Source organism: Bos indicus x Bos taurus, chromosome 14, assembly GCF_003369695.1.
Source record: "Bos indicus x Bos taurus breed Angus x Brahman F1 hybrid chromosome 14, Bos_hybrid_MaternalHap_v2.0, whole genome shotgun sequence".
NCBI classification, from domain to species: Eukaryota; Metazoa; Chordata; class Mammalia; order Artiodactyla; family Bovidae; genus Bos; species Bos indicus x Bos taurus.
Genome location: NC_040089.1, coordinates 4,204,103 through 4,229,861, shown reverse-complemented (window position 1 = coordinate 4,229,861; position 25,759 = coordinate 4,204,103). Strand labels below are relative to the sequence as shown.

Sequence of the window (25,759 nt, the reverse complement as noted above, 5' to 3'; positions counted from 1 at the left end):
AGCAAAAGAGGTTTTATCTCCCACCTCCCAGAATTGTCCAGAACCTCTAATGAGATCTTCTACTCACCTAGCATCCCCAGTGCCTGCAGTTCCCATTACATGATGTGTGGACATGTGGACAAGAAGAAAACCATGTTTTTCACGAAGGACAGAATAATCAGCATTTCCAAACTCAAAGGGGATTTTACATCTGCCTCATTAGAAAGTCATGGTATGATGACAATCTCGCTTCTTCTTCCTCTACATAGATGGTGATCATAATGGGAGCCAGTTTTCAGCTTCCTCTCCTTAGTCAGTATCTTACGCAGTCTGAAAGCTCCAGAATGAAGCTGTGGAGCTGACGGTGTCATTCACCTCCCCAGACCCAAGATCCAGAGACGGCAGCTGCAAATAAGCAGGAAAAGTCTCGGGAAGCCTGAGTCCCCAGATGTTAGATCACAGTCACAATCAAACCTTCCTGATGAAGCCTGTGACCACTGAATACCTAGAGCCTCTGGTTATAAAAAGACACTAACAATGACCACAAATACTCCACTGTGGGCAGCGTTTTCAATTTAGAAATTAATCATGAGGTCCGCAAGTCTGACAGAGATCTTGTTTGATAAGCCAAGTTCAACAGAAAGGAAATGAAACAGCCCTCTGTTTTGATTTCTAGAGAGAGGCATGGGTTGAATGAAGAGCACAGAGACAGGCTTGAGTTTGGAGCCAAAAACCAAGGCAAGCCTGTGGGTGCCCAGGCAAGATAAACCAGTCAATATTAAAGGAAATCAATGCTGAATACTCATTGGAAAGACCTATGCTGGTGCTCCAGTGTTTTGGTCTCTGGATGCAAACAGCTGACTCATTGGGAAAGTCCCTGATCCTGGGAAAGACTGAGGGCAGAAGGAGAAGAGCAGGTTAGAGGATAAGATGGCTGGATGGCATCACCGATGCAATGGACTTGATCTTGGGCAAGCTCCAGGATACGGTGAGGGACAGGGAGGCCTGCCATGCTGCAGTCCATGAGGTTGCAAAGAGCTGGACATGACTGGGTGACTGAACAAGTGCGATTCATCTTCCCAGCCACAGTTGGTGAGAAAGGGAAAGCTATTAAGAGTCAGTACCAGGGGCAGTGAATCAATAGATAGAAGCGTTGAGTCTTCTTGGGCGCTTTCCTTGGCGCTGGTGTTGGTGATAGCATTACTGGGTTTAGTCACTAAGTTGTGTCTAACTCCTGGGATCCCATACACTGCAGCCCGCCAGGCTCCTCCTCTATCCATGGGATATTCCAGATGAGAATACTGGAGTGGGTTGCCATGTCCTTTTCCAGGGGATCTTCCCGACCCAGGGATCAAACCTGCGTCTCCTGCTTTGCAGATGGATTCTTTACTGCTGAGCCACAAGGGAAGCCCCTCCTGGACGCGTAACAGCATACTACCTAGTGGGGGTCTAGGACCTGGACTTCAAGGATTCACTTTGACCTACTAGTTTTGTAGTAGTTTTGTAAGATTGGCATTTAACCTTGCTAGACCTTAGTTTTCTAATATGTAAAGTAGAACACTATCCAAGGATGATGCTCACCATCATAGGAGATGACATTATAAAGCAGGTAAACTGGTCTTTGGTCCTTAATACACTAGGTATAACGTCTCCTGCAGCTCCCTGAGATCTCACTGTGCAGGGTGACCCTGAGAACAAGGCCACCGCAGACTCCCAAGTAGAGAAACAAAACACCCTGTCTTTCAGAAGCAGCACTGATTTCTGTTCTTTTCCTGGATGGAAGCTTTCTTTGACTTCCTCCGACTCTGAAAAGGAACAAACCCTCCCTTGAAGGCAATTATAACAGAACAAAGGCAGAGTCACTGTCCCAAGACAGCAGCACTTCAGGAGTGGTTGGGCTGATTGAGAAAACAATTCCTCCTTAGTGGAAGGAACGCCTTATCTGTTTAATTGATCTGCTTTCCTTTCTCTGAATAAAGGTTATCATGTGGCAGAGGTAGCACCCAGAAGCTGGCAAGCTGACAGCAAAGGTCGTATACTGAGGCTCAGCTGAAACGACCCACCTGCAGAATCCTTCAAGCAAGGAGTTTAGCCGCCACTTATGACCCCAGAAAAGGGGAATCCTCAGGAAATAGCACAGAGGATGCTCAGCTGTGCTGGTGTCTCTTAGCCTAACACTTCCCCAGGGCAGAACCTCCAGTTCTATCTACACTGAGACCTGATGTCTTCAGTTCCCGAAGCAGGAGTCTTGGTTTTGTCAAAACCCTGTAAAACTTCAAAATCTCTGCACAACAAACAGGAGTTGTTTTAACCTGCCGGCCGGGGCCTGGGACACCTGCTGTTTTCCATCCTGATACCCCACAGGCTCCCAGTTGGTGTCACACCTCAGTATTTTTGTTTGCCTCCTTACCTTTTAATAACAAATATAATGGCTCCAACCCCATCTTTCAGGGCTGTGCCTAGGGTGAGGCAAGTGACCACTCACCCAGGGGCCCCATAAACCTCAGATCGGACATAAAGAATATGTCAATGACATATTTTTAAAAGTCAAAGTTAATGAAAAATGAAGAATTTCATCACCTATTCAGTATAAATCTATATCCCTTCCTACTTGAGAACTTCTGAATATGTCTGTATTTAAGTTAAAAGAAAATCGTACTATATGTTTTAAGTGGTAAATTTTTAAGTGATTAAAAATATTTTTCTTTTCTAATAAAAAATTAATGCAAAATAATACAAGATGAACAAAATATGAAAATGGAAATAAACACAGGGCTCCAGATCAGATCAGATCAGATCAGTTGCTCAGTCATGTCCGACTCTTTGCGACCCCATGAATCGCAGCATGCCAGGCCTCCCTGTCCATCACCAACTCCTGGAGTTCACTCAGACTCACGTCCATCAAGTCAGGGATGCCACCCAGCCATCTCATCCTCTGTCGTCCCCTTCTCCTCCTGCCCCCAATCCCTCCCAGCATCAGAGTCTTTTCCAATGACTCAACTCTTCCCATGAGGTGGCCAAAGTACTGGAGTTTCAGCTTTAGCATCATTCCTTCCAAAATCCCAGGGCTGATCTCCTTCAGAATGGACTGGTTGGATCTCCTTGCAGTCCAAGGGACTCTCAAGAGTCTTCTCCAGCACCACAGTTCAAAAGCATCAATTCTTCGGCGCTCAGCCTTCTTCACAGTCCAACTCTCACATCCATACACGACCACAAGAAAAACCATAGTCTTGACTAGACGAACCTTTGTTGGCAAAGTAATGTCTCTGCTTTTGAATATGCTATCTAGGTTGGTCATAACTTTCCTTCCAAGGAGTAAGCATCTTTTAATTTCATGGCTGCAGTCACCATCTGCAGTGATTTTGGAGCCCAGAAAAAGAAAGTCTGACACTGTTTCCACTGTTTCCCCATCTATTTCCCATGAAGTAGTGGGACCGGATGCCATGATCTTCATTTTCTGAATGTTGAGCTTTAAGCCAACTTTTTCACTCTCCACTTTGACTTTCATCAAGAGGCTTTTGAGTTCCTCTTCACTTTCTGCCATAAGGGTGGTGTCATCTGCATATCTGAGGTTATTGATATTTCTCCCGGCAATCTTGATTCCAGTTTGTGTTTCTTCCAGTCCAGCATTTCTCATGATGTACTCTGCATATAAGTTAAATAAACAGGGTGACAATATACAGCCTTGACGAACTCCTTTTCCTATTTGGAACCAGTCTGCTGTTCCATGTCCAGTTCTAACTGTTGCTTCCTGACCTGCATACAAATTTCTCAAGAGGCAGATCAGATGGTCTGGTATTCCCATCTCTTTCAGAATTTTCCACAGTTTATTGTGATCCACAGGGCTCCGAAGGAGCAGAAATTACCATGAGACAAGGGGACACGACTGAGCTGTGTAGAAGGAAAACGAGGGTCTCGTGTAGGCTGGGTCTCATCTTGACTTAACATTTCTGTATTTTGTTCCTCATGGATCTACTTCATTCATTTTAAACGTTTCACAATACTGCATTAGAGTCTCATTTAGCTTGGTTACACCTTCCGCCCAGGTCTCACCTCAGTCTTGGCCCAGGCACTGACAGAGGGCTTACAACGTGCCAGGCGCAGGTGGGAGCATCGTTGAGCAGTCATCAGGGTCAGAAGCCCGGAGGGTCTCTGCCCTCACAGCCCCTCGTTCACCAGGAGGAACGGGAAGGGCCGGGAGGCAAAAAGCCAGCCCAGGGCCGTTGCCGAGACCGTATTCCCACCCCAAGGGTCTTGCTCCTGTGGTCTCTCTCCCACTGACAATTTCATGCTGCAACCCCCATCAGAGGAGCCATACCGAGTCCCAGAGAAACACGGTGACATAGTGACACATGTGTCCCTGAACACGCGTTAGGGATAGAGCGATGTGCAGAGGTCACAGCAGCACAGAGTTGACAAGGCGGCGGGGCAGAGAAAGCCCCCCAGGGCAGCGTGGATGTCCACTCCCTGCCTACACACTCTCCCAGCCTACACACTCTCTCCCCCTGAGTGCTGAACACTGTCCTGACCGAGGGCCTGAGAGCCGCAGCCCCGAAGCCTGCCTGTTCCGCAGCTGCGCGCCCAGCTCCCCTCTCCCATGCCAGCCTCCGAGCTCCGTGAACCTATAGAGCCATGCTGCCTGTTCCAGACAGGTGTCTCATCATTCACAGCACAGTGAATGATGCCCACTGCATTTCTATAGCACTTTCCTAATAACACTCTTTTTTAAAATTATTTTTTATTGAATGATAATTTCTTTGCAGAATTTTCCTGTTTTCTGTCAAACCTCGACATGAATCAGCCATCAGTATACATATACCCCCTCCCTTTTGAACCTCCCTCCCATCTCCCTCCCCATCCCACACCTCTAGGTTGATACAGAGCCCCTGGTTGAGTTTCCCGAGCCATACAGCAAATTCCTGTTGGCTGTCTATTTTACATATGGCAATGTAAGTTTCCATGTTACTCTTTCCATACATCTAAAAATACGGAATGCTTCACGACCTTGCATGTCATCCTTACACAGGGGCCAGGCTAATCTTCTCTGTATCATTGCAATTTTAGTGTATGTGCTGCAGAAGCAAGCACCCTAATAATCCTTTTATCGAGTGCTAAGTTCTTTATCTGTACAATATGTTCAACTCTCACTTCTCTCTGCAGTTGTTTTTATTCACATCATTAGTGGTTGGAGAAATTGAGGCCCAGAGAGGTCAAAGATTTTGCCTAAGGTCACACAGCAACAATGACTCAACTAGAATTCAGAGTTGTCTGACCCCAAAGTTCACGTCATAACATCACTACACGTTCCTATCCAGTAGCTCATCTGTACTTCCAACCACTCAGGTATTTGTAGATGAGCAATCTGAGACTCAACAAGTTCAAGTGCCCATTTCCAAGGTCACTGAGACAGCCAGAGCAAAGGAGAGACCTTGAATGTGGGTTTTCTGATTTTAAAACCATGATCTCGTTACACTGGGCATCACTCTTCCTCAAACTTAGGCTAACCAGTGAGATGAGAACAGATACACGTGAGTTTTATGACGGTTCACTGACCTGAGGTCCAGCTATTCCTGGGGGCCCTGGGAGGCCTCTGGGCCCAGCATCCCCCTGCAGCAGGAAGAACGGGGAGAAAAAAAGAAAAAACAGCAGGAATAAGTGTCTGGACCCGATATACGGCATTGTCAGCAAGATGTCCACTTCCATATCATTCACTCATTTCCCATGGGATTCCCAGGTCCCCGCCTGCCCCTCAGAGTGTCTGAGCAAAGGCAGGCGGTGATAAGGTGTGTGGCTGTGATTCAAGGGTATAACCCACCCCCAAAGTGGTAAATGGTGCAGGAACCAGTCCCCAAGGTGACCCCAATGATCCTCGCCTCCCAACGGGTACCAGAGAGACAGTGCTGGCGTCTCCAAGATGATTCACTTTGTCCCAATGATAAAAACGAAATCTCCTCTTTTGTTCCTACCTTTTTCCCTTCTGTGCCTTCTCTCCCTGGCTTTCCTGGGAGACCTTTGTCCCCTTTAAAACCTGGAAGACCAGGGAGGCCTGGGGGGCCCGGGGGACAGTCATTGCACACGTCCTGAGAGAAAGAGTAACATGATAATACAGTTACTTGTAAAACAAAAGGTGACCCATAGCTCCAACCCCTCCAGACAGGAGGAAGCCAGCAAATGATGAAAAAGCAAACGGGTAGATGGAGTCATTACCCACACAGCCTATGTCAAACTTCATGTTTTTCTCTCTCGTTCTTAAACTAGGTTTCAGCATTAATATATCTGTATTATTACCGCACGTCTCCCTACTTCCGGCCAATGGCTGAAGTGTAGCCCAAGACCAAGACGTCAAAAGCACATGTACCGATGTCTGTGAACATCTAAAAATATTCACAGTACAGATTTAAAGCAAGCATTTAGTACTGTAAGAAACAGCATGCTTTGTCCCTAAAGCCAGAGACAAAACAATGCTGGAGGCTGAATTCTCTGTCTCACAGGTTTACCTAAGTGGTTTCTGAACAAAGAAGCAAAATAAAGAATGCAAGAGGCAACCCCCCTCCCCGAGGTCTTGCTCACTGTAACACACACCAAGTATCGCCTGGCATTCTTCTTAGTCCAAGGGAAACTCACTCAGTCGTGTCTGACTCGTTGCAACCCCAAGCACTATACAGTCTGGAATTCCACTATACACTGGAATTCTCCATGGCAGAATACTGGAGTGGAGTATCTTCCCAACCCAGGGATCAAACCCAGGTCTCCTGCATTGCACGCGGATTCTTTAGCAGCTGAGCCACAAGGGAAGCCCTTCTCAGTCCGAAGTAGGTATTTAATCAAGGCTCTCTGGAATGGAGCTTTGCTCCTCGGCTCTGAGGCAGGTGAGTTCTGTCCCTGGAGTGAATTTAAAGCCCAGGGAACCAATTCTCGAGCTTGTCTGTGTCATCCCCAGGTCTTACAGTTTGGAGCACAGTAAACCCCAAATGAAATTCACTGGCCTGACCACACTCTGTCCAACTCACACCCCAGCATCTTGGACTGCTCCTTCCTTGTGCTGTCGTTGTGCTCAGTCATGTCCGAGTCTTTGTGACCCCATCGACTGTAGACCGCCAGGCTCCTCTGTCCGTGGAATTTCCCAGGCGAGCATACTGGAGTGGGTCACCATGTCTCCCTCCAGGGGACCTTCCTGACCCAGGGATCCAGCCCACACCTCCTGCATCTCTTGCATTGTAGGCGGATTCTTTACCACGGTGTTCCTTCCACGCCTTCACTCTAATCCTGTCTTCCTCCCCGATTCCCTCCTTGTGATAAAGGTTAAATAAAGTAAAACAAGCATGGCTCTCGGAACAGTGCCAGATCATTTCCAGAGCGTTCGGCTTTGATATGAATTCACATACTCAGCCAGCGGCTCCCTCGCTGTTGGGCACGGCGCTCTTCTGCTTCGAGACCACAGTAAACAGCTGTCTTGAAGAGCTCACGGATCCATGGCACCAACTGACCCAAGCAAATGTGCTAACTCGGGCCTTGGGCTGCTCCACTGGAGAGACGGGCCAAGACTTGCTCACGTTCACAGTGGGTGATGTCTCAGGTGGCCTGGCACTCATCTTGATCTCTAATTCAGGATGGACAGGCTTTCATCAACAAAAAGCATCTCTGAGCAGTCCACCTTCCTTTCAGGTGCTCACGCCTACTCAATCTTTGATGTTTCTTTAGAGGTGTCCTACTCCAAGAAGCACTCCTGATTGCTTCACACTGGGGGTATGCTTCTGCCCCTGAGAACCTCCTGCTACAGAAGCACCTGTCTCACTATAGAGTGGTCTCTTTATAGCTCCATGCCGTCCCCATCAAGCAAAAAAAAAAAAAAATGTGTGAGCTCTTCGAGAACAGAAGTAGAGTTGCTTTATCTCTGCATGTCTGATTTATAGCAAATAATCTTCCACAGAGCATGAGCTCCGTGAGGGGCCCAGCCGACCCAATCAACCACCACCAATTGACCTTCACACGCCTAGGGCCACCTCCCAGAAGCTGGTTGAAATGTTAAGGGGAACGAAATGTTGGGTATGTGAAGAAATGGCAAATGAGGTGAGCTGAAGGGCACTGTCTTTAGTTGCTGGTGTTTGGAATGGTGGCAGGCTAGGGAGAAACTCTTCTATTCCTAGACAGTCTCTATAGTTGCTTACAATAGGATATATCTGTGAAATAGGGCAACCCCAGACACGGGATGCATGGAAGCAGAGCTAGGCTGGTTGCAGAAGGACTTCCAGACACTAAGAATTTTTGGACTTGGAGGTACAGTGGGATCCACAGGAGAAAGTGATCACATCTAAGACAAGATCTCACTGTTTTCTCATTTCTTGTTGATTTCTGGCATGGTTAAGTCAGCCTGAGCATGTCATAGTCACACATCCTGTGAGCATTGTTCCCTGATGGCCAGGGCAGCCCCCAGACTTGCTAGAGAGGGGGCTGGACTTAACATACAGACCCGGTCCTGGAATCCAGTGCGCGGGGCAAGACCAGCCCCCGACCCGCTCTCCCACCAAGCCTCCCTTTGCCTCTGTGCCCGTGGGACCCCAGCCCCTGGACCTGGGACACCTCAGTCATGTGGATGCTAGCACTGGGACCCAGGCAGACTGCCCCCAAACACATCTCAGTGGCATATTAACTACTGTGAATTAAAGTTACTTAAGAAATGGTCAGTGTAAGACTGACATTGATACTTCTGTCTTCCCTAAAACAGGAAATAAACCAAAATACAGGAAATAAACCTCTCACGTGAAAGGGGCCCTCCCTGCAGCTGGAGGTGGGAGGACACCTTTATCCCCAGAAACAGGGATTTCAGGGCCAAGAAGCCTGTATAAATCTTCAGTTTTAATTTACTACCCTGAACCCAAGCTCTGCTTAAAGTCTTCACTAATTAAGCACCCAGAGCCTATGTTTCTTTGCCCTGTCAATTCCTCACAAATGTCTTATGTCTTTACCTACAAAGTATGAAAGCTGCCTGTTTGGCCACTTTTTAGGTCTCATTTCTAGGAGACCTCCATGTGCACAAATTAAAGCTTATTCTGCTCCTGTTAATGCCTTGTGTCAATTTTTAGTCCCATCACAGAACTCAAGAGGACCCACAGGTGGAATTTTCTCCCTCCCCATCACCAGCCAGAGTTCTGTGTCCAGCTGGACAGGCTTGCCCAGACCACAGTGAAGCCTCTGCCCACTTGGGGTTCACGGCTACACCTTTCCAAGCCTCAGTCTCCCTATCTGTGAGATGAGAACCTCAGATTCTGGGGAGAAATACATGGCGAGAACACAGGAGTTTCAGCTGCCATGTACATCCCTGTGGTTTCAGCTGTGATTTTCCTCCCTTTGTCCCACTGGCAGATCAGAGAGATGACCCTGCTCATCAATTCTGCTCCCAACTCTTCCACTTAACTGAGTCATCTCAGGCAAGCCACTTTAGTTCCTTTGAGTCCACTTCCATATCTGTTAACAAGGCTCTTTCTCCTACTTGGGAGAGAGTGCAAATTTTAATACATATGAAGCATCTAGCATGTTGCAAGCTCCAGTGTGTAAATGCAGACTCCTCTTTGTCTCCATCCCCTTCCTATTTCCTGAGACATTTTCAGCAAACCCTGTGTCATTGTATTTGGTGCAGGACAGCAGACTAAGCAAGCGCTCAAAACTGCATAACCCTGGAGGGATGCTGCGGTCTCTTGCCAGGCACAGAAATCATCTCCAGATCATCTCACACGAACTTCTGCTGGATTCCTGAACCTTCAGTGCACGTTCATGCCAAGCGTGTAGCCTATACCTCAAACCTCGAGCTGACAGCCAAGGAACTCACTACCTGCCTGTCCTGCATCAGGTGGTCGTCAGGAAGCTTGGATACACGCAAAAATGAGGTCACGTAGCAGAGGAGTTGAGGGCATGAGGAACTGGAACTGGTCACACTGGGAGTGAGTGTTGGCTCTGCCACCGTGCAGCTCTGTCACCTTGAACAAGTGTCTGGCCCATCCCTGCCACCTCCTGCTCTGCAAAAGGCAGTAGGTGATAGTACCCAAGGTCCATCTAGTCAAAGCCATGGTTTTTCCAGTAGTCATGTATGGATGTGAGACTTGGACTATAAAGTAGGCTGCACACCAAAGAACTGATGCTTTCAAACTGTGGTGCTGGAGAAGACTCTTGAGAGTTCCTTGGACAGCAAGGAGATTAAACCAGTCAATCCTAAAGGAAATAAACCCTGAATATTCATCGGAAGGACTGATGCTGAGGCTGAAGCTCCAAAACTTTGGCCATCTGACGTGAAGGGCCGACTCATTGGAAAAAACCCTGGTGCTGGCAAAGATTGAAGGCAGGAAGAGAAGGGGATGACAGAGGATGAGATGGAATCATTGACTCAATGGACATGTGTTTGAGCTAACTCTGGGAGATGGTGAAGGACAGGGAAGCCTGGCATGCTGCAAGTCCATGGGGTCACAAAGTCAGACACGACTGAGCAACTGAATGATAACAGTAACTGGGTTGTTGGCAGGGACTGGGTGAAACAATATTTATCCTGGGAATCGTCTAAAGGAGAGGCCTTGAGGAGGACCTCTCGGGCACAGATCCAACCATGGAAGTTTAGTAAACGGGAACTCTTAGAATACAAAGTTTCTACTCAGGCAGTCTTCCAATGACCAGGAGGAGGCAAATTTTCTGTAACGAAAGATGCCTTCTCAGCAAGAGAGGGTTCCCCCACTCCACAGCCACCCCATCAGGCTTTAACTGACATCAAGATGGCAGTGGGTGATTATCAACTAGGGAGCCAGGATAGTGACTCTGCAGACCTGGGCAAACCCACGAGGGCCAGGCTTCCATCTACAGAGTTTCCAGGCAAAGCACAGCTCTGGAAGGTCAGGGAGTGTCAGGTACTGCCCTGAATGTAGGTGCTCACATTCTCTCGTAGTTCCTGGCTGCTACATCCTTTGGCAGGTCAGAAGTATCAATTTGACTAAACGTCTGTTTCAATGCTGCAGCTGTAAAGCACACAGCAGTCACTCCTGTTATCTCTGCCTTAAAGACTGGGACACTTTGAGGCTGTAATCCTTAAGGGGAGGTGGGGGACAAGAACTGAGGCAAATCCAACGCCTTCCCAGTGGGACAGAATTAGAGAAAAATCACCTAGACTAAAAAGCCTGTACTAAATAGGACTTCAATAGATAATGATTTCTTGCCATGTCCTGGTTGTAAAAAAAAAAAAAAAAAAAAAACTCCCTCTTGTCAGTAAAAATCAAGAAAGATTGCTCCACTCCTCATTTTTAAGTAAAATGTATCGTTTTCCATCAAGGCGTCTCAATGTGTAGAGAGATGAAAAGTCCCAGGCTTCTGAGATTTCCTTTCTCCTTCTGCTCTCCTCCCTTGCTCTCATGCACGAACCGGGTGCTTTCAAATGCCTCCCAAGTGGTTTTTAGAAGACAGGAGATGAGGGAGGGGTGGTCACGCAAAAGGCAGGGCCGGGCTCCACCCAAAGTTCAGACCAAGGCTGAGAACAGAGGCAGCAAATGGTCCCCCACGTGTGTGGCCATAGGACCGCTCTTCTGGAAACATGGATCTTACCCCGCTCTGTCCTGCCTGTCCCCCTTCTTCTCCGTTCAAGACCCGAGGTCCCTGGCCGAGCTCCCAGGCAGCCAACTCTCCGCCCTATCTCAACCGAGCTCTCTCAGCTCACGTCCCCCACCCCCCGGGGAGAGGGTGCTGTGGTTCTGACGATGAGCTCCGTCTGCGCTCAGATCCAGACTCCACCTGGCCAAGGGCCCAGCAGCTCACTCACCGCTCGGCACCTGCGCCCTGGACCTGGCACCAGCAGGATCCTCACCCAACCTGCTGGATTCTGCCCAGGAATATCTTTTCAGAACCCTAGGACGCAGTCCTGTGTGGGGTCCAAAGTCAGTCTCTGGACTCGTTGAGGAGTGGATTCTATTCCCAGAAAGTCGCTGACCCTCATGGTGACTCAGGTTTCTAATAAACAAAGAGCTAGTCACTAAGTCTTATCTGACTCTTTGCGACCCCTGGACTATAGCCCACCAGGCTCCTCTGTCCATGGGATTCTCCAGGCAAGAATACTGGAGGGGGTTGCCATTCCCTTCTCCAGGGGATGGTCCAGATGCAGGGATCAAACCCGGGCTTCCTGCATTGCAGGCCAATTCTTTACTGTCTGAGCCACCAGGGAAGCCCTATAAAGGCTGACACACATCCCTGGGTGGGCTCAGACCACCAACCTTTCGGTTAATCGCCGGATGTGCTAACTGACTGCACCAGAAACACACCAGCATAGCCTTAAAATCCCCTGGAGAAGGGAACGGCTACCCACTCCAGTGTTCTTGCCTGGAGAATCCCATGGACAGAGGGGCCTGGCAGGTTGCAGACCATGAGGTTTCAAAGAGTCTGACACGACTGAGCGACTAACAAGCAAAACGAGAACATAATGGTACCAACCTCATGGAGCAATTGTAGACACGAGAGATGCACGTGAAGCATTAACCATAGTACCACCCGGAAGGATTTCCCGTGACAACGGATCTTATTGTCCAGTAAGACAGCCACTAGCCACAGGTGGCCAGTAAGTACTTAGGATGTAGCTAGTGTGATCAAAGACCGGAATCTTTTTTTTTTTCATTAAGTTAAACAAGTTTAAATTCACACATGTGGCCAGTGGCTTCTGTGCTGGACAGTGGATTTTAGCGCACTGCTGGCACGGCATGTTCTCAACAAATGTTGTTATAGTTGTTTATACTCTGCTCAGACCAAAAAAAAAGACCATATCATTGACATCGCCAGCCTCCCCGTCACAACTCTCAAAAGGCATGCACATTTTTGTTTTTACCTTCACCAAGAGATTTACGTCCCCTGGAGACAGTACTGAAGAGGGGCCCTGTCAAAGTAAAAATAAATAAATACATACACACAAGTGCACACTGCATATTCCATGCTTCTGCAGCGAGCAGCCTTCAAAATGTGACTGTAACAGGTGACATGTCTACACAGGACACAAAGAGCCTGGTCTACGCCCCACGCTTGGGAACCACAGGCAGACTCTTCTGAGCTGTCCTAACTAACATCAGACTTTCTGGTCCCCGCCTTCCTGGCCCTCTCTCTCTCCTGCTGGCCCCTCCTCCCCCTTCCATCACCACCAGCAGGTCCTATGGGTACTGTGGAAGACGAAGGGGGCGGGTTGTCCTTTACTCCAGGTGGGTAATAGCTGCCGCTGTCATTCACATCTAGTATGAACCTAAAGCAATTCCTTCAGCTCCCCCAGGTGAACTAGCATTTTAAGCCTCATTCGTCTTTATGAGTTGGAAGTCTCTAACTTCAGGAGGGGAGTTCAGAAATCATGAGTAATTACAAAGCCTCTGAAGGTGTGAAGGAGTCTGCAGGTCCCTGAGTTCACACTCAAACCCACAGTGAGTTGGGAAGTGGCGTGTTATGACCATGGCAGGCCCAGAGCCCAAGTGGAGTGGAGGCTGGGTTCACCCCAGGGTGCAAGGGACAGGAAGCTGGGAAGGAAAATGGAAATACAAAGGCAGATGCTGAAGGGACGAGGGATTCTTAGGTAAGGACTGGAGACTGGCGTGCTGCTCTGCACACTTCTGCACATCGCAGTGGACAAGGAGTGCCAGAGAGCCCACGGTGCAGAGGGAAGATGGCAGGCTTCCTCCAGAATGTTGGAAGCCTGGGACCACTATTAGACTTGTGGTGGCTGCTTCCTTCTGATTGAGTCCAGGTTTATCCAGTCTAGCCTGTTACAGAGACAATTTCCTGGCTTCCCCACTTTCCCTGACTCCATGGGGTTTCTGCCACATCCTGTGGCTGCAGACAGTGGCAGAAGCATTGTGTAAGTTCACATAGGATAACCTTGGCACTGGCTGGGTGTACGTCATGCTTCCTAAGCTGAAATGCTCAAGTACTGAATCACTGCCCTGGGTTGCAAGAGGACACCACCTGAGACAAACTGGGGTCGGGCTGAGTCAGAGTCGGCGGTTCTGAAGGGGCCCCTCGCCTGCAGGGAAAGCTTGCCTAGGCTGCATCTGCTGGAAAAAGCCTAGAATACCCTTAGTTATCGGAGACCGACCCTGGGGAGGAAGGCCAACCCATGCTACACGCTAATTGAGTAAAACTTTAAAAGGGGAAAGGGGTTTTATTTTGACATTGCATGTTTTCTTCAGGCAAGTTAATAATGCAAGATTTATACTGTCCAAATTGGGAGTTTTTTTTTTCCTTCTTTTACAAATTGGGAGATTTTTATACTGCTGGCCTTGTATTCTTGGGGCTATTTTTCTGCTGTCATTTGAGCCCTCTGTAGAGTTGTTAAAGCTCTATGAGCATGGCTGGGCATCAGTTAGAAGAGAGAGAAGAAGGGGTGGATTTCCCGTCTAGGTACAGCGTGCCCTGGGGGATAATTTAATTAACACCCTGTTGTGATCCATTTCTGTGGGCCTCCAGAGAGAGGCCTGAATACACAGGAGCAAGGCCCGTGCGGGGGGCAGTGGCCAGTCGGTTGTTGATGGGAGGGAAGTGCTGGGGTGAAGAGAGAGAGTCTGTGCCCTGCCCAGGCCGTCATTACCTCCTGGGCACTGACCACCTGCTGCCAGGATGCTGGCTGGCTGGTCACAGAGACGTCAGCTACACAGCCACTGACGACGGGCTGACGTGGAGGTGAGTAAGAACCGCTTCTTGACGGGCTAGCTCTATTTGCTGCTCACACCCGAGAGCTCCCTGTGGGATCAGGCTGAGGCTAGATTCCAGCTGAACCCCCAGCTTTGACCGCCTCTTCCCTCACCATGCCCTGTTTTCTTCAATCTTAACAGGTTTCACCTTAATCAATCACTAGGCACAAGAATCCCCACCAGAGGCTCTGCTTCTAGAGCACCCGAGGGTAGACAGGGGACTCCTGCTACAGGGATTCTAGGGATGCAGCCCTGGGGGAACCCCGCCCAGGGCCCACTGTCCACCCTTGGAGGGCTGGTGACTGCAGGAGAGGCCTTGGTTGTCCCAACCCTGCACATTCCCAAGACAGGTCTGGCCCCGGCTGCTCTGGAGAGATGTACTAAGTCCTTGGAATGCCCTCCCTGATAAGAGTGCCTTTGTTTGCCCAGGGCCTTGGGCCATGCAGTTAACAGTGTCCTTGCTGGGGGCCTGGGGCCAGTCTGACCTCTGGGAGGACGGCAGATGGTGGAGTAACCAAGACCACCCAGGGAGGCATGCCTGGTCTGGGTAAGAGTCCCTTGATGGCAACACCCGCTGAATTTCAGACCACTCAGGGTCACCTCCATGGATTCAGATTACACACAACTTCTGGGAGAGCCGAGTGTGGGCAGGGGACACGTGGAGGCCTCAGCCTCGTGTCTTGGGGGCTCCTTCCCTGGGATAAACCGTCATCCTGAGTGTAACAGCTCTCCTGAGCTCTGGGAACCCTTCTGGTGAGTCACTGAACCTGAAGGGGGTCCTGGGGACCCCTGAGAACGTGACTCATCTGATTATCGAGACCAGAGACCCTGACAGCAGTACCTGGGACCACGCTGGGGGAGGGTGTTCTGTGAACTTAAAGGTAGTCAAGAGAGACCGATGCTCTCTCAGTCTCTGCCGGAAACCAGTTGAGTCACGTCAAGGTGAGCCCATCCTGTCCGCTGGACTCTGTGGATGCACTTCCCTCTGCAGAGGTATCAAGGTCTGGATCTGGCAGAGGTCATTTGAACCCCTTCAGCCTTTGGCCTGAACCTTACTCTTCCACCCACTTCACCAGGGCCTGGCACTTGGGTATCAGGGTGGATGCTGTGAGCTTTATTTGGCTGCTGCAAATCTGACTCCGTGAAGGAGGAGGAGCATATGAATAAGTACCCTCAACCTCCAGCAAGACTTTTCACTCACCCTTCTGGCGGGTCTTAGTGAAGTTTCAGGACCCTTCTAGGAGACCAGGGTGCCCGTCCAGGTGTCTGCTGTTCCCAGCAGCCTGGACGAGGCAGAGACAGATGCTAACGCCCTCAGGGGCCTCCAGGTCTTGGGTCTTTGCCTGACTGACACTTGCAGCAGGCCGGGCTTGCAGAGCAGACAGACGGCCATCCTGAGGGCAAGCCTCTGCCCAGGGGAGATCCAGTCTGAAACCAGTCTCGAGGCCTGGGACTCCCCAGTCGTGGCTGCCACTGTCTCTTCCTTCTCAGGCAGCAGGTTTCAAAGGGCTGATTTCTCCTGTATCTTCCCACCTGCCCACCCAGACCCACTCATCCTCACTGCTCCTTCCCTGGAGGGCCCACTGGTAGCCTGGTTAGCTGGCTAAGCCTTCGGAGCATCTCTGGCGTTGGTAACTTAATCTGGGGGCTGGGTTCCCAGAGGGGATGCACTGCACACGAGGGAAGCCTGCTGGAGCTGAGAGCCCGGCCATGCTGCCTGGGACCAGACGCTCAGGACTCTCTCATCCTGCGCAAGCTGCTGTAGCTCTCCTTGTGAGAGAGGAAAGGAAGCTTCTACTCTAACGGGGGGAAACCAGAAGGAACTGACATTACTGAGGAAAAGGTCAGGACACAGGCCAGTGAGGAACCAGCCCTGGACAAGAAGTGGCTCCTGTCCATTTGCTCACCCCCAGGTCCCCATCCATCCCTTTCTGCTCCAAGTCCTGGGGGTATCAGGGACTCACCTGCCTCTGGCGCTCAGGTGAGCTGGCCCAAAGAGAAGCACATGGGGAAACCGGGATGGGGGCACTGCTCCCTCCCAGCCTCTGGCCAGGTTTCCTGGCAGTGGCTTTGAACCCACAATTTCCGCTCCCATCTGGCAGCCCCGTCCCCACCGTTCCCGCTTTCTCTTGGCTCTGAAGATGGGTGCAAGGTGGTACTGGCTTCTGTGTTTATCTCTGGGCATCACAGCCACCTCTGATTAGTTCCCTCCGCCCACAGCTTTGTAAAAAGCCCCTTCTTAAAGCTTCTTGAGCCATCCGAGTTGCATTTTATTCTGGCTGAACCCCTGATGGTCAAGATTCATCCAGAACAGTTAGATCACATACTGGTTTGCCAGGAGGCCCTCTTTCTCCTGGATTTCCTGGTATACCCTAAAAGAAGAAAGAAAGAACATTAACTCTGTTAAGCACATAATCCTGATCCACTCTGCCCACTCTCTCCCTCAACCTCTCTATCTTGCCAAGTGCAACTCAGGAGAAAACAGATCACCCGACCGTGAAGACTGGCACCAACAAAAACTCACAGCTTCCAACCTCAGCTGAAGACCCAGAGCTTCTCAGAATATATCAACCAGGGCAAATGTTCAGAACAGTAAGCCACCCCTCTCAGAACTCCTTGCCAAACACAAAATTGAAAGTGCGTACGTGTGTGTGCACATGTGGACACACACTCACACATCTGATCTTCAACTCAGGCCGTCTTTTTCCAAACACAGGCAGAAGGACCAACTTTGAAAGAGAGGAGGGCAGAACAGCAGGAGGTGTTGTGTGGGATATAGCCAGGAACTTGCACGGTTCTGACAGCATCACACAGAAGCAAAAGAAGTGCAAGCAGACAACACACGCTTAGAGGCCACGGTGGACAAAGAGGCCAAACACACAACAGGCTCCCGGGGGAGCGGGCGGGGCTCGGTGCACAAAGCAGCTCCCCCGGGGTTTCCTGGTCAAGGGAGGCCAGGGGAGGGGGAGGGGGGTCGGCAGGGACACAACCCACACCCCTTGCCTTTACTTACATCCTGGCCAGCTGGTCCCTGGGGGCCGGGAAACCCAGGCGGGCCTCGAGATCCCTGAAGAGAAAGAAGACATCCCCCAACACTTAAAACAAAAACCAAGGGCCCCCTTGCGTGGGGTTGGTTCTCCTTGTCCAATCGCCTGGCGCACTGACCAATCTGATGGAACGGAGGTACCTGAGAGCAGCCAGGGCTTGAGGACTGGCTGTCTTCAACACACAGATAGAACGCTCTGGAAAACCTTCCCCATGAGGCTGACTGCCCAGGCCCCCTTCGCAAGCCCCCTTCTTACTCCTGCAGTGAGACGGGCCTGAGCTCACTCCGGGTGCAGGGTCGATTACCAGCCTCAGGAGCCCGCTGGCTGGACACACTGACCTGTGAGAGGACCAGTGCGGAGGCCGGCGCTCAGGTGACTGCTAGATATTTTTATTGGAAAGTCGTTGCCACCTGGCTGACAATTTCTAGATGGTACTGGGAGTCGGCCCAAATCATCTTTCAATTACGGATCTCACTTTCTGCAGGAATCTTCCTAGACTTTCCCGCCTGCCTCACAGATTAAAAGAGCACCCTCACTGGCTCCTGGCTCTGTGGCTGGGGGCAGTGAAGCTGGGATTCAAAATTACTTCCTCTGGCAATGTGATGACATGCGTGAAACCACAGCTGTCCGTCTAGAGGGAAGCAGAGGCGGCGAAAAGCAAAGGCAGTGCCGGTCTGCCCAGCTGTCACTGGAGCTCAGGGCACTGGACAACCCTCCTCCCGACTCCACCATTCCACAGGTGAGTGCCTGTATCTTCGAGAGTCTGCACTGTATAACGTTAAAGTTGTTGTTTTTTAAACTACTGTCTTTGCTGGCCTCTCCAACTTCAAATGGCTTTGATTAGCGCATAATTTCTCCCATCAAGACACAACCCTGTATTTAAGTCATACTGTACCGGAGGACCTTTTTCTCCTGGTGGTCCAGAGGGGCCCTAAGAAACAAACAAACAAGTAAGTAAGCAAACTGGAAGTGAAACGTCTGTTTAAATGTAAGGCTGGGTCCTTAAGGAAAAGCTAACACCCTCCCATCTTCTTTTAAGACAAAACTTTTTATTTTTGTATCAGGGTATAATTGATTAACAGTGTTGTGATAGTTCCAGGTGGACAGCAAAGGGACTCAGCCATACATATGCATGTATCCATTCTCCCCCAAACTCCTCCCATCCAGGCTGTCACATAACCTTGAGCAGAGTTCCCTGTGCTAGACAGTAGGTCCTTGTTGGCCATCTATTTTAAATACAGCAGTGTGTACATGTCCACCCCAAAACCTAACTATCCCTTCTTCCTCCCATCCTTTCCCCGAGGCAACCACACGCCAGTGAGTCAGTTTCTGTTCTGTAAGTTCATTTGTATCATTTCTTTTCAGATTCCACATACAAAGGATGGCATATGATACTTCTACGTCTCTGCCTGACTTCCTTCACTCACTATGACAATCTCTAGATCCACCCAATGTTGCTGCAAATGGCAATGCCATTCTTTTTAATGGCTTCCTGCATGTGTAAGGCAGTGTCACCCCCTCTCTCATGCACCCACTATCGCTGTGTGTGGGGATCCTCCTGGAACTTTCTCCACCTGCCCTGCACTGGTGCTGCCCCCTCCTGGCAGCCAGCGGGTGTCTGACGCCTAGCCCATCTCTAGCCCTGGTGTGCAGTGGACCCTGCATTTCAGCATTCTTGTGCTGCATGCCCTGCTTGCTTGGGTGGGATGGGTGGGGGAAGGGGCACGTCTAGACTCCCCAGAGTGGGCTGCATGGCTGAGGCTGCAGTGGTACCCCTTCCTGCACACACATGCACACATACAGATACATGTGTGTGTGCGTGCACACACACACACCACGGTCTGCCATCCCACACATGTGAGCAGCCTACAACCTGGCTTCCCGAGCTGCACTGAAGATGCGTGCCCTGCCTGAGGCACTATCGTCGAGTGTCAGGCCCCGAGTGAGCGGCACTGGCCCTGGGCCGCAAGCCTTCGCATCTGCAGAGAAGATGCCGCCCTGCCCTCCTGCCTGGACGTGTTCTCCTTGCCACACGTGGGTTCCCAGTATAGATGTCGGCACCCTTGGGCATCTCCCAGGCTTCTCCCAGGAGGCTCGTTAGAACCGGTCCCCAGCCCCTGGGTCACCCCATCTGGGACAGATGGCCTGGTACTGTCATTGCTTCTGGGCTCATCTGCCCTCTCTCCTCTGCCCTGGGGGTGCTCAGCACCCACTCTCCAGGACTCAGCACCACCCTGGGAATAGCCAGACACAGCAGAGCATAGCACACGGCATGCTGCTAAAATTAAAATTTTATGGTATGAGAACTTGAAAATCAAGTGTTATCATCCTCATCATTGATGATCAAACTAAGGCCAGAAGAGACAAAGAGACAGCCCAAGCCACATCGCGAGTCACTCTCCAGGTGCAGTGAGTCCCACCACCCGTTCTTGGTCCTGGGCACCTGTGTGTCCCTGAAGTGGCACCCGGGAGAACCTCCAAGATATCCGAAGAGTGAGAAGAGTCTTCACACAAAGGCACAGGTCCCAGACAGCATGACAGACCAGGTAACCTAAAAGCCTGCCCATTAAATATGTCCCAGAAATTCCTGATAAAATAAAATAAGCATCATTTTCAGTGCAGAGTTGAGCACTAAACTAGGGGAAACTTCCAGAGGACTAAGTCAAGCAGGTAAGAAGACAGTGGGCTCCGGGCTTCCCTGTGGTCCAGTGGGCAAGAATCTGCCTTGCAATGCGGGGGTCAGTGGGGGGTGCTCAGTAGTGGGACTCTTTGCAACCCCATGGACTTTGGGGCCCCATGGAGCCCCAGTGGGCACCTCTGTCCATGGAATTTTCCAGACAAAAATACTGGAGTGGGTTGCCATTTCCTACTCCAGTACTTTACTCATATCAACCTAAAAACTCCTCTCAAGAAACACAAACAACCCTTTTAACCCTCACAGAAGATTTCTTTAAGAGTAATACATGAAATACTTTCCTTATTGCACTCTGCAAATATTTACTGAGAGCCTCACATACACCAGGCGTGGCAGCCAGGGGACACGGGTTCAATCCCTGGTCCAGGAAGATTCCACAGGCCGCAGCGTAGCTAAGCCTGTGTGCACAACTCCCGAGCCTCTGCTCCAGAGCCCCAGAGCCTCAGCTACTGAAGCCCAGGCACGTCGGGTCCATACTCTGCAACAAGGGAAGCCACCGCAAAGGGCTGCCCAAGCGCTGCAATCAGGGTGTATGCCCCACTCTCTGCAACCAGAAAAAGCCCTCGTGCAGCAGTGAAGACCCAGCACAGCTGAACATAAATAAGTAAACAATTTTTTTTATTTTAAAGAGAAGACAATGGACTCAGAGTCCCACCCAGAATCTCCCTGACTCACAGATCACTTCCCCCTCCATGAGCTTTCACACTCTCGTCAAGCTGAAGGTCAATGGCACCCATGGATCAATATACATACATCCAAATGTCATTCCTACCATAGTAGCTCCTTACTGAGGCTGTATACTTACTGCTCAAGGAGAGGACTTAAGGACAGTTTATTACTGGCCTGGGGAATGCTGCCAGAGTTTAGAGGCACTTTTTGTTTCCAAATTGAACTCCAAGATGCACCTGAAGCATTTGACTTGTTCATCAGACTAAGCGTTGGATTCCTCTCATCTGTCATTTAATAGAACATCCACATGTGAAGGACGGAATTGGTTGTCAAAAAGGTCTTCATTTCAAATCTTAGTTCTATCAATTATTAATTGTTTGAGCTTGAGCACATTTGTTTTTCTGAGCTTCAGCTTCCTTATTTATAACACAAAGCTGGGTGATCACCTTGGCTCCTATGATCAGAAGCAGAAGATCCTCTAAGTAGAGAACAGGACCGGTGCCTGGCCCGTAACAGGCATTCCCACAGCCATCTTGCTACTATACTTTTAAGAAATAGCGGAGTGTGCTGTGGAGGAAGGACTGTATAATGACTTCCCAGTGTCAGTCTGAAATCTGAAGCCTAAACACGTGTTCCACAATAGCGACCCCATTTCTGAGATCACACCCTCTGATGGGTTTTATTCATGAGTCACTTTACCTGACACACATATTTTGGCCTTTGAAACCGTGTTCCACTTAAAAGGAACTACAACTCCTTGGAGAAATGACTGATCCCACATCTGGACAAGGAACATATTCAAATCTGGAACCTTCTATCATTCCAAAGATCAGGGAAACTACCAACCAGCATCTCTTACATCTGCATTGGCAGGCGGGTTCTTTACTCCTGTGGCTCAGCTGGTAAAGACTCTGCCTGCAATGTGGGAGACCTGGGTTTGACCCCTGGATTGGGAAGACCCCCTGGAGAAGGGAAAGGCTACCCACTCCAGTATTCTGGCCTGGAGAATTCCATGGACTCTATAGTCCATGGGATCACAAAGAGTCGGACGCGACTGAGCAACTTTCACTTTCACTTTCTTTACCACTAGCGCCACCTGGGAAGCCCAAAGACTGCTAGGCATGTGTTAAAAGCACTTAGGGTCAACCCGAAGAGGCTCCTATTTGCATAAATAAGACAGTCTGGACAGCAAAAGGAAGAATATCTGCCGCACATTAAAACAAACTGAATGTGTTTAAATCTGAGTTCAAAATGATTGATAAAAAACCAAAAACACCTCACTGATCATCTTTGTGAGATACCAGGGAACCAAGTCGTTATTTGAAAATAATTAACAGGAAAAATGAGGGAACACCTCTCCACCTAGAAGGACTGGAGCTACTACATAAAAGAACTGACTGAACTAAGAGAGCACCAATTTGCAAGCCTTGATGTGCTAATTGATCTAAGGCTTGGACATCAAAGGCTGTGCACGTCAAGACAAGACACCACCAGACGTCAGATACCTCCTGCTGGAAGGACACAGCCTGTGAAGTCTTGTCAGAAAGATCAAACCTGAATTTGCTCCAGCCTTGAGGCCCAAGTATGGGTGTACAGGCAACACGGGGACCAGGAAGCCCTGAGCTATTCTGTGAGCAAAGTCCGGAAGCTCCATAAGACCTAACAATAAATCTTGTTTCACCAATTTAAAAAATTGCGATTTATAGGTATCTAAACTTGAAATTTGATCCCCTCTACCTTGCTCCTCCTCCCGTAGATATCTATCTAAAGACACAGCCCATTTTATTCGCCATCATCTTTTATCTGAAAGGCTCATGGGTACCACGCTACACGCTGGGCTCCCGGGGCAGGTTCAAACACTTGCTTTGCCTTTCATCAGCAGACTGAGCCAGGCCCACTGTCTGAACCTCTCCAAGCCTGAGTTTCCTCATCTGTAAGCTGAACACAATCACAGCTCGGGCTCCTAGGACCACTGAGAAGACTGCGGAAGGTGATGTGTTGCGAAGCCACACACGGGAGCCTTGCCCATTTGTGTAAGTGCTCAGTATGCCTTGGGAACCATTACAGGAACCTCAAAAAGCCTTGTTGAGTTTAGAAAGGAGCATTTTCAATTGGAAACGAGAGTAGAAATTTATTTAAAACCTTTTTTTCTTCCAACAACAGAGGAGTCCCCCTGAGACTTCAGTCGAAAAGCCAAGATTAGGATATTTGGGGTACTCAGCTCCTGGTTATACAAGGGCCCTGGGGCCTGGGTTTCCCAGGGGGCACTAGTGGTAAAGAACCTTCCTGCCAGCGCAGGAGACGTAAGAGACATGGGTTCAATCCCTGGGTCAGGAAGATCCCCTGGAGGAGGGCATGGCAACCCACTCCAGTAATTCTTGCCTGGAGAATCCCATGGAGCCTGGCAGGCTACAGTCCACAGGGTCACAAAGAGTCGGACACGACTGAAGCGACTGAGCACATTCCTGGGGTCCGGGGCGGTGCACAGCCCCTCCTCTGCAGCCCAGGGGACCTCGCTGTGCACAGAACAGGATGAGAGCACTGGGCGTGAATGAAGCTGCAGCGCCTGTCCTAAGTCCTTGGGGTGACTGCCGAGAAATGCCTGGGGTCCCCAAGTAGCAGCTGGGTGAGATGGGGCTACCTGTCTGCACACACTCCTTTAGAAGGGCAACAGGCCAGCCTGACCTGGGGATGGCAGGAGCGGTGGTGTGGTTCTCAGAACCAAAGGAACTGGACTCAACCAGGAGACAAGACATACGAACAGAAGCAACAGTGAGACTCACAGGTCAGTAGTTCAAAAGCAGCGAAGAGTGTGAGATGACCCTGGCACAAAGGAAAGTGTGTTCTCGGTCACTCAGTCGTGTCCAACTCTCTGCGACACCATGGACGGTAGCCTGCCAGGCTCCTCTGTCCATGGGATTTCCCAAGCAATGATACTGAAGTGGGTTGCCGTGCTCTCCTCCAGGGTATCTTCCCAGCCCAGGGATCAAACCCGCATCTCCTGAGACTCCTGCCTTGGCAGGTGGATTCTTTACCACTAGCACCACCGGGCAAGTCTGGCACAAGGAAGGACCATGTAAACGTGAACTCCTGCTCTACTGCTGCCCTGGCTTGGAGAGCAGCTAAGGGCATCTGCTCGGAGCTAGAACGCTGGGGTCCAATCCTAGCTCCCCGACGTCCTAATATGACTTCAGGCAAATGTCACATCTCTTACGTGAATTCCCTCATTCGTAAAATGAAAGAGAGAACAGGATCTGCTTGGCAGGGTGGCTGGGAGGACTGGGTGAGAGGATCCCATGAGCTAAGTGAGCGGATGGATGTGGGTATCTTGCTCAGAGCTGGACACTGCAAGTGGGCAGGCCATGTGAGCTGTGGTCACGAGCGCTCCAGCTTTTAGTGGCTTTCATTTCCATTCTTGTTCTATTACTCCCTGGAAGAGGGGGGAGTGGGAAAAAGAACGGCTCCACTCAGGAAACATGACAGATGCTTTCCCACATCATCAGCACCATGCTTCCTCTCTCCCGCAGTCTGTAGGTCTATAAAGGGCTGTGAGCTCGTTTTCTTTGTATGTGAACCCTCAGTGTCTGGGCAAAGTCAGAACAAATGACTCCAGAGAGGGAACGCTGAAGACAGAGAAATGAGAGGTGATTCCAGGCAACGGAGGCTGAAAAAGATGTTAGGGGAGGAGTTTTATGGCATTTAAAGGTTCAAGGCAAGCTTCTAGGTGTTACTACCAACATGACCGCGCTGCAACCCTCCCTACACCCTTGATCTAGAAACTACTGCTCAGGCCGGGGTCCTGGGGTGCTGCTGGGGGAGCCCCGCCCTCGCTGACCTCAGGCTCAGAGGCTCAGTGAAGTTCAACAGCACTTTGATCTGCCCTCAGGCCTAACTGGGTCATTTTCAAACTTATCAGATCCCGCTAAGGAAGATCACAGGCAACCTTAAGATAAAAGGGATGTTTTGTTAATGTCTTGAAGGGAGCAGTTGAAACGCCAAACAATTGCCTCTCCATCCAGTCCCCTGCCCGGTGATGCGCAGAGCTTGGCAGAGAAAGCCTCGCTCGGGCTCCCTTCCAGGTGGGGTGAGTGCTGCTCCTGGATGCCCAAGCCTTGGAGCACAGAGCCACAGGAGGAGGGACCAGAGGAACCTAGCCTTAATGTGAGGAGGTGATAGAAATGAGCAATCCCACCCACGCTGGGGAAGCCACAGGCCAGCTGAAGCAGAGGAAGAGAGCTGGCTTCAGAGGACTGGAAGCGATGGTCCTGGTCCTGGACTAGCTGTGTGACATCAGCCAAGTCGCCTCACCTTCTGAGCCTCAGACGGTTTATCTGGAGAACACTGAAGAAGCAGACACCTTCAGTATGAGTGTGATCACTCAGTGGTGTCTGACTCTCTGCGACCCCATGGACTGTAGCCCACCAGGCTCCTCTGTCCATGGGATTTCCCAGGCAAGAAACCTGGAGCGGGTTGCCATTTCCTCCTCCAAGGGATCTTCCCAACCCAGGGACTGAACCTGTGTCATCCTGCATTGCAGGAGGATTCTTTACCACTGAGCCACCAGGGAAGCCCTAGACACCTTCAGTGACCCTCTCCAGCACCTCTAGGCACACACCCACCTGGTAGGTTCTGGTTGAGGTGCCTGCCCTGGGGCATCTGTAGCCATGAGGGGATGCTTAGCCCAA

The 25,759-nt window shown here is 50.2% G+C and overlaps 1 protein-coding gene, 1 long non-coding RNA gene and 1 other non-coding gene across 3 annotated transcripts in view; 1 reads left to right on the top strand and 2 right to left on the bottom strand.

Annotated features, from left to right (window-relative positions):
- The window catches only part of COL22A1 (collagen type XXII alpha 1 chain), a 224,079-nt gene that overhangs the window by 40,235 nt on the left and 158,085 nt on the right, over positions 1-25,759 (bottom strand). The window contains exons 41-46 of the mRNA XM_027560770.1: positions 18,606-18,641; positions 17,677-17,730; positions 16,991-17,035; positions 12,824-12,871; positions 5,946-6,059; positions 5,533-5,586 (exon numbers count right to left, since the gene is read on the bottom strand). Coding sequence (XP_027416571.1) covers positions 5,533-5,586; positions 5,946-6,059; positions 12,824-12,871; positions 16,991-17,035; positions 17,677-17,730; positions 18,606-18,641 — 351 coding nt within the window. The remainder of the gene's footprint in view (positions 1-5,532; positions 5,587-5,945; positions 6,060-12,823; positions 12,872-16,990; positions 17,036-17,676; positions 17,731-18,605; positions 18,642-25,759) is intronic.
- LOC113904532 lies at positions 4,961-5,067 on the bottom strand. The gene has a single exon (XR_003514552.1). It is a non-coding gene; the product is annotated as a U6 spliceosomal RNA (small nuclear RNA).
- Positions 17,737-23,332, top strand: LOC113904078. Its single transcript, XR_003514399.1, has 3 exons — positions 17,737-18,082; positions 18,195-18,449; positions 19,076-23,332. It is a non-coding gene; the product is annotated as an uncharacterized LOC113904078 (long non-coding RNA).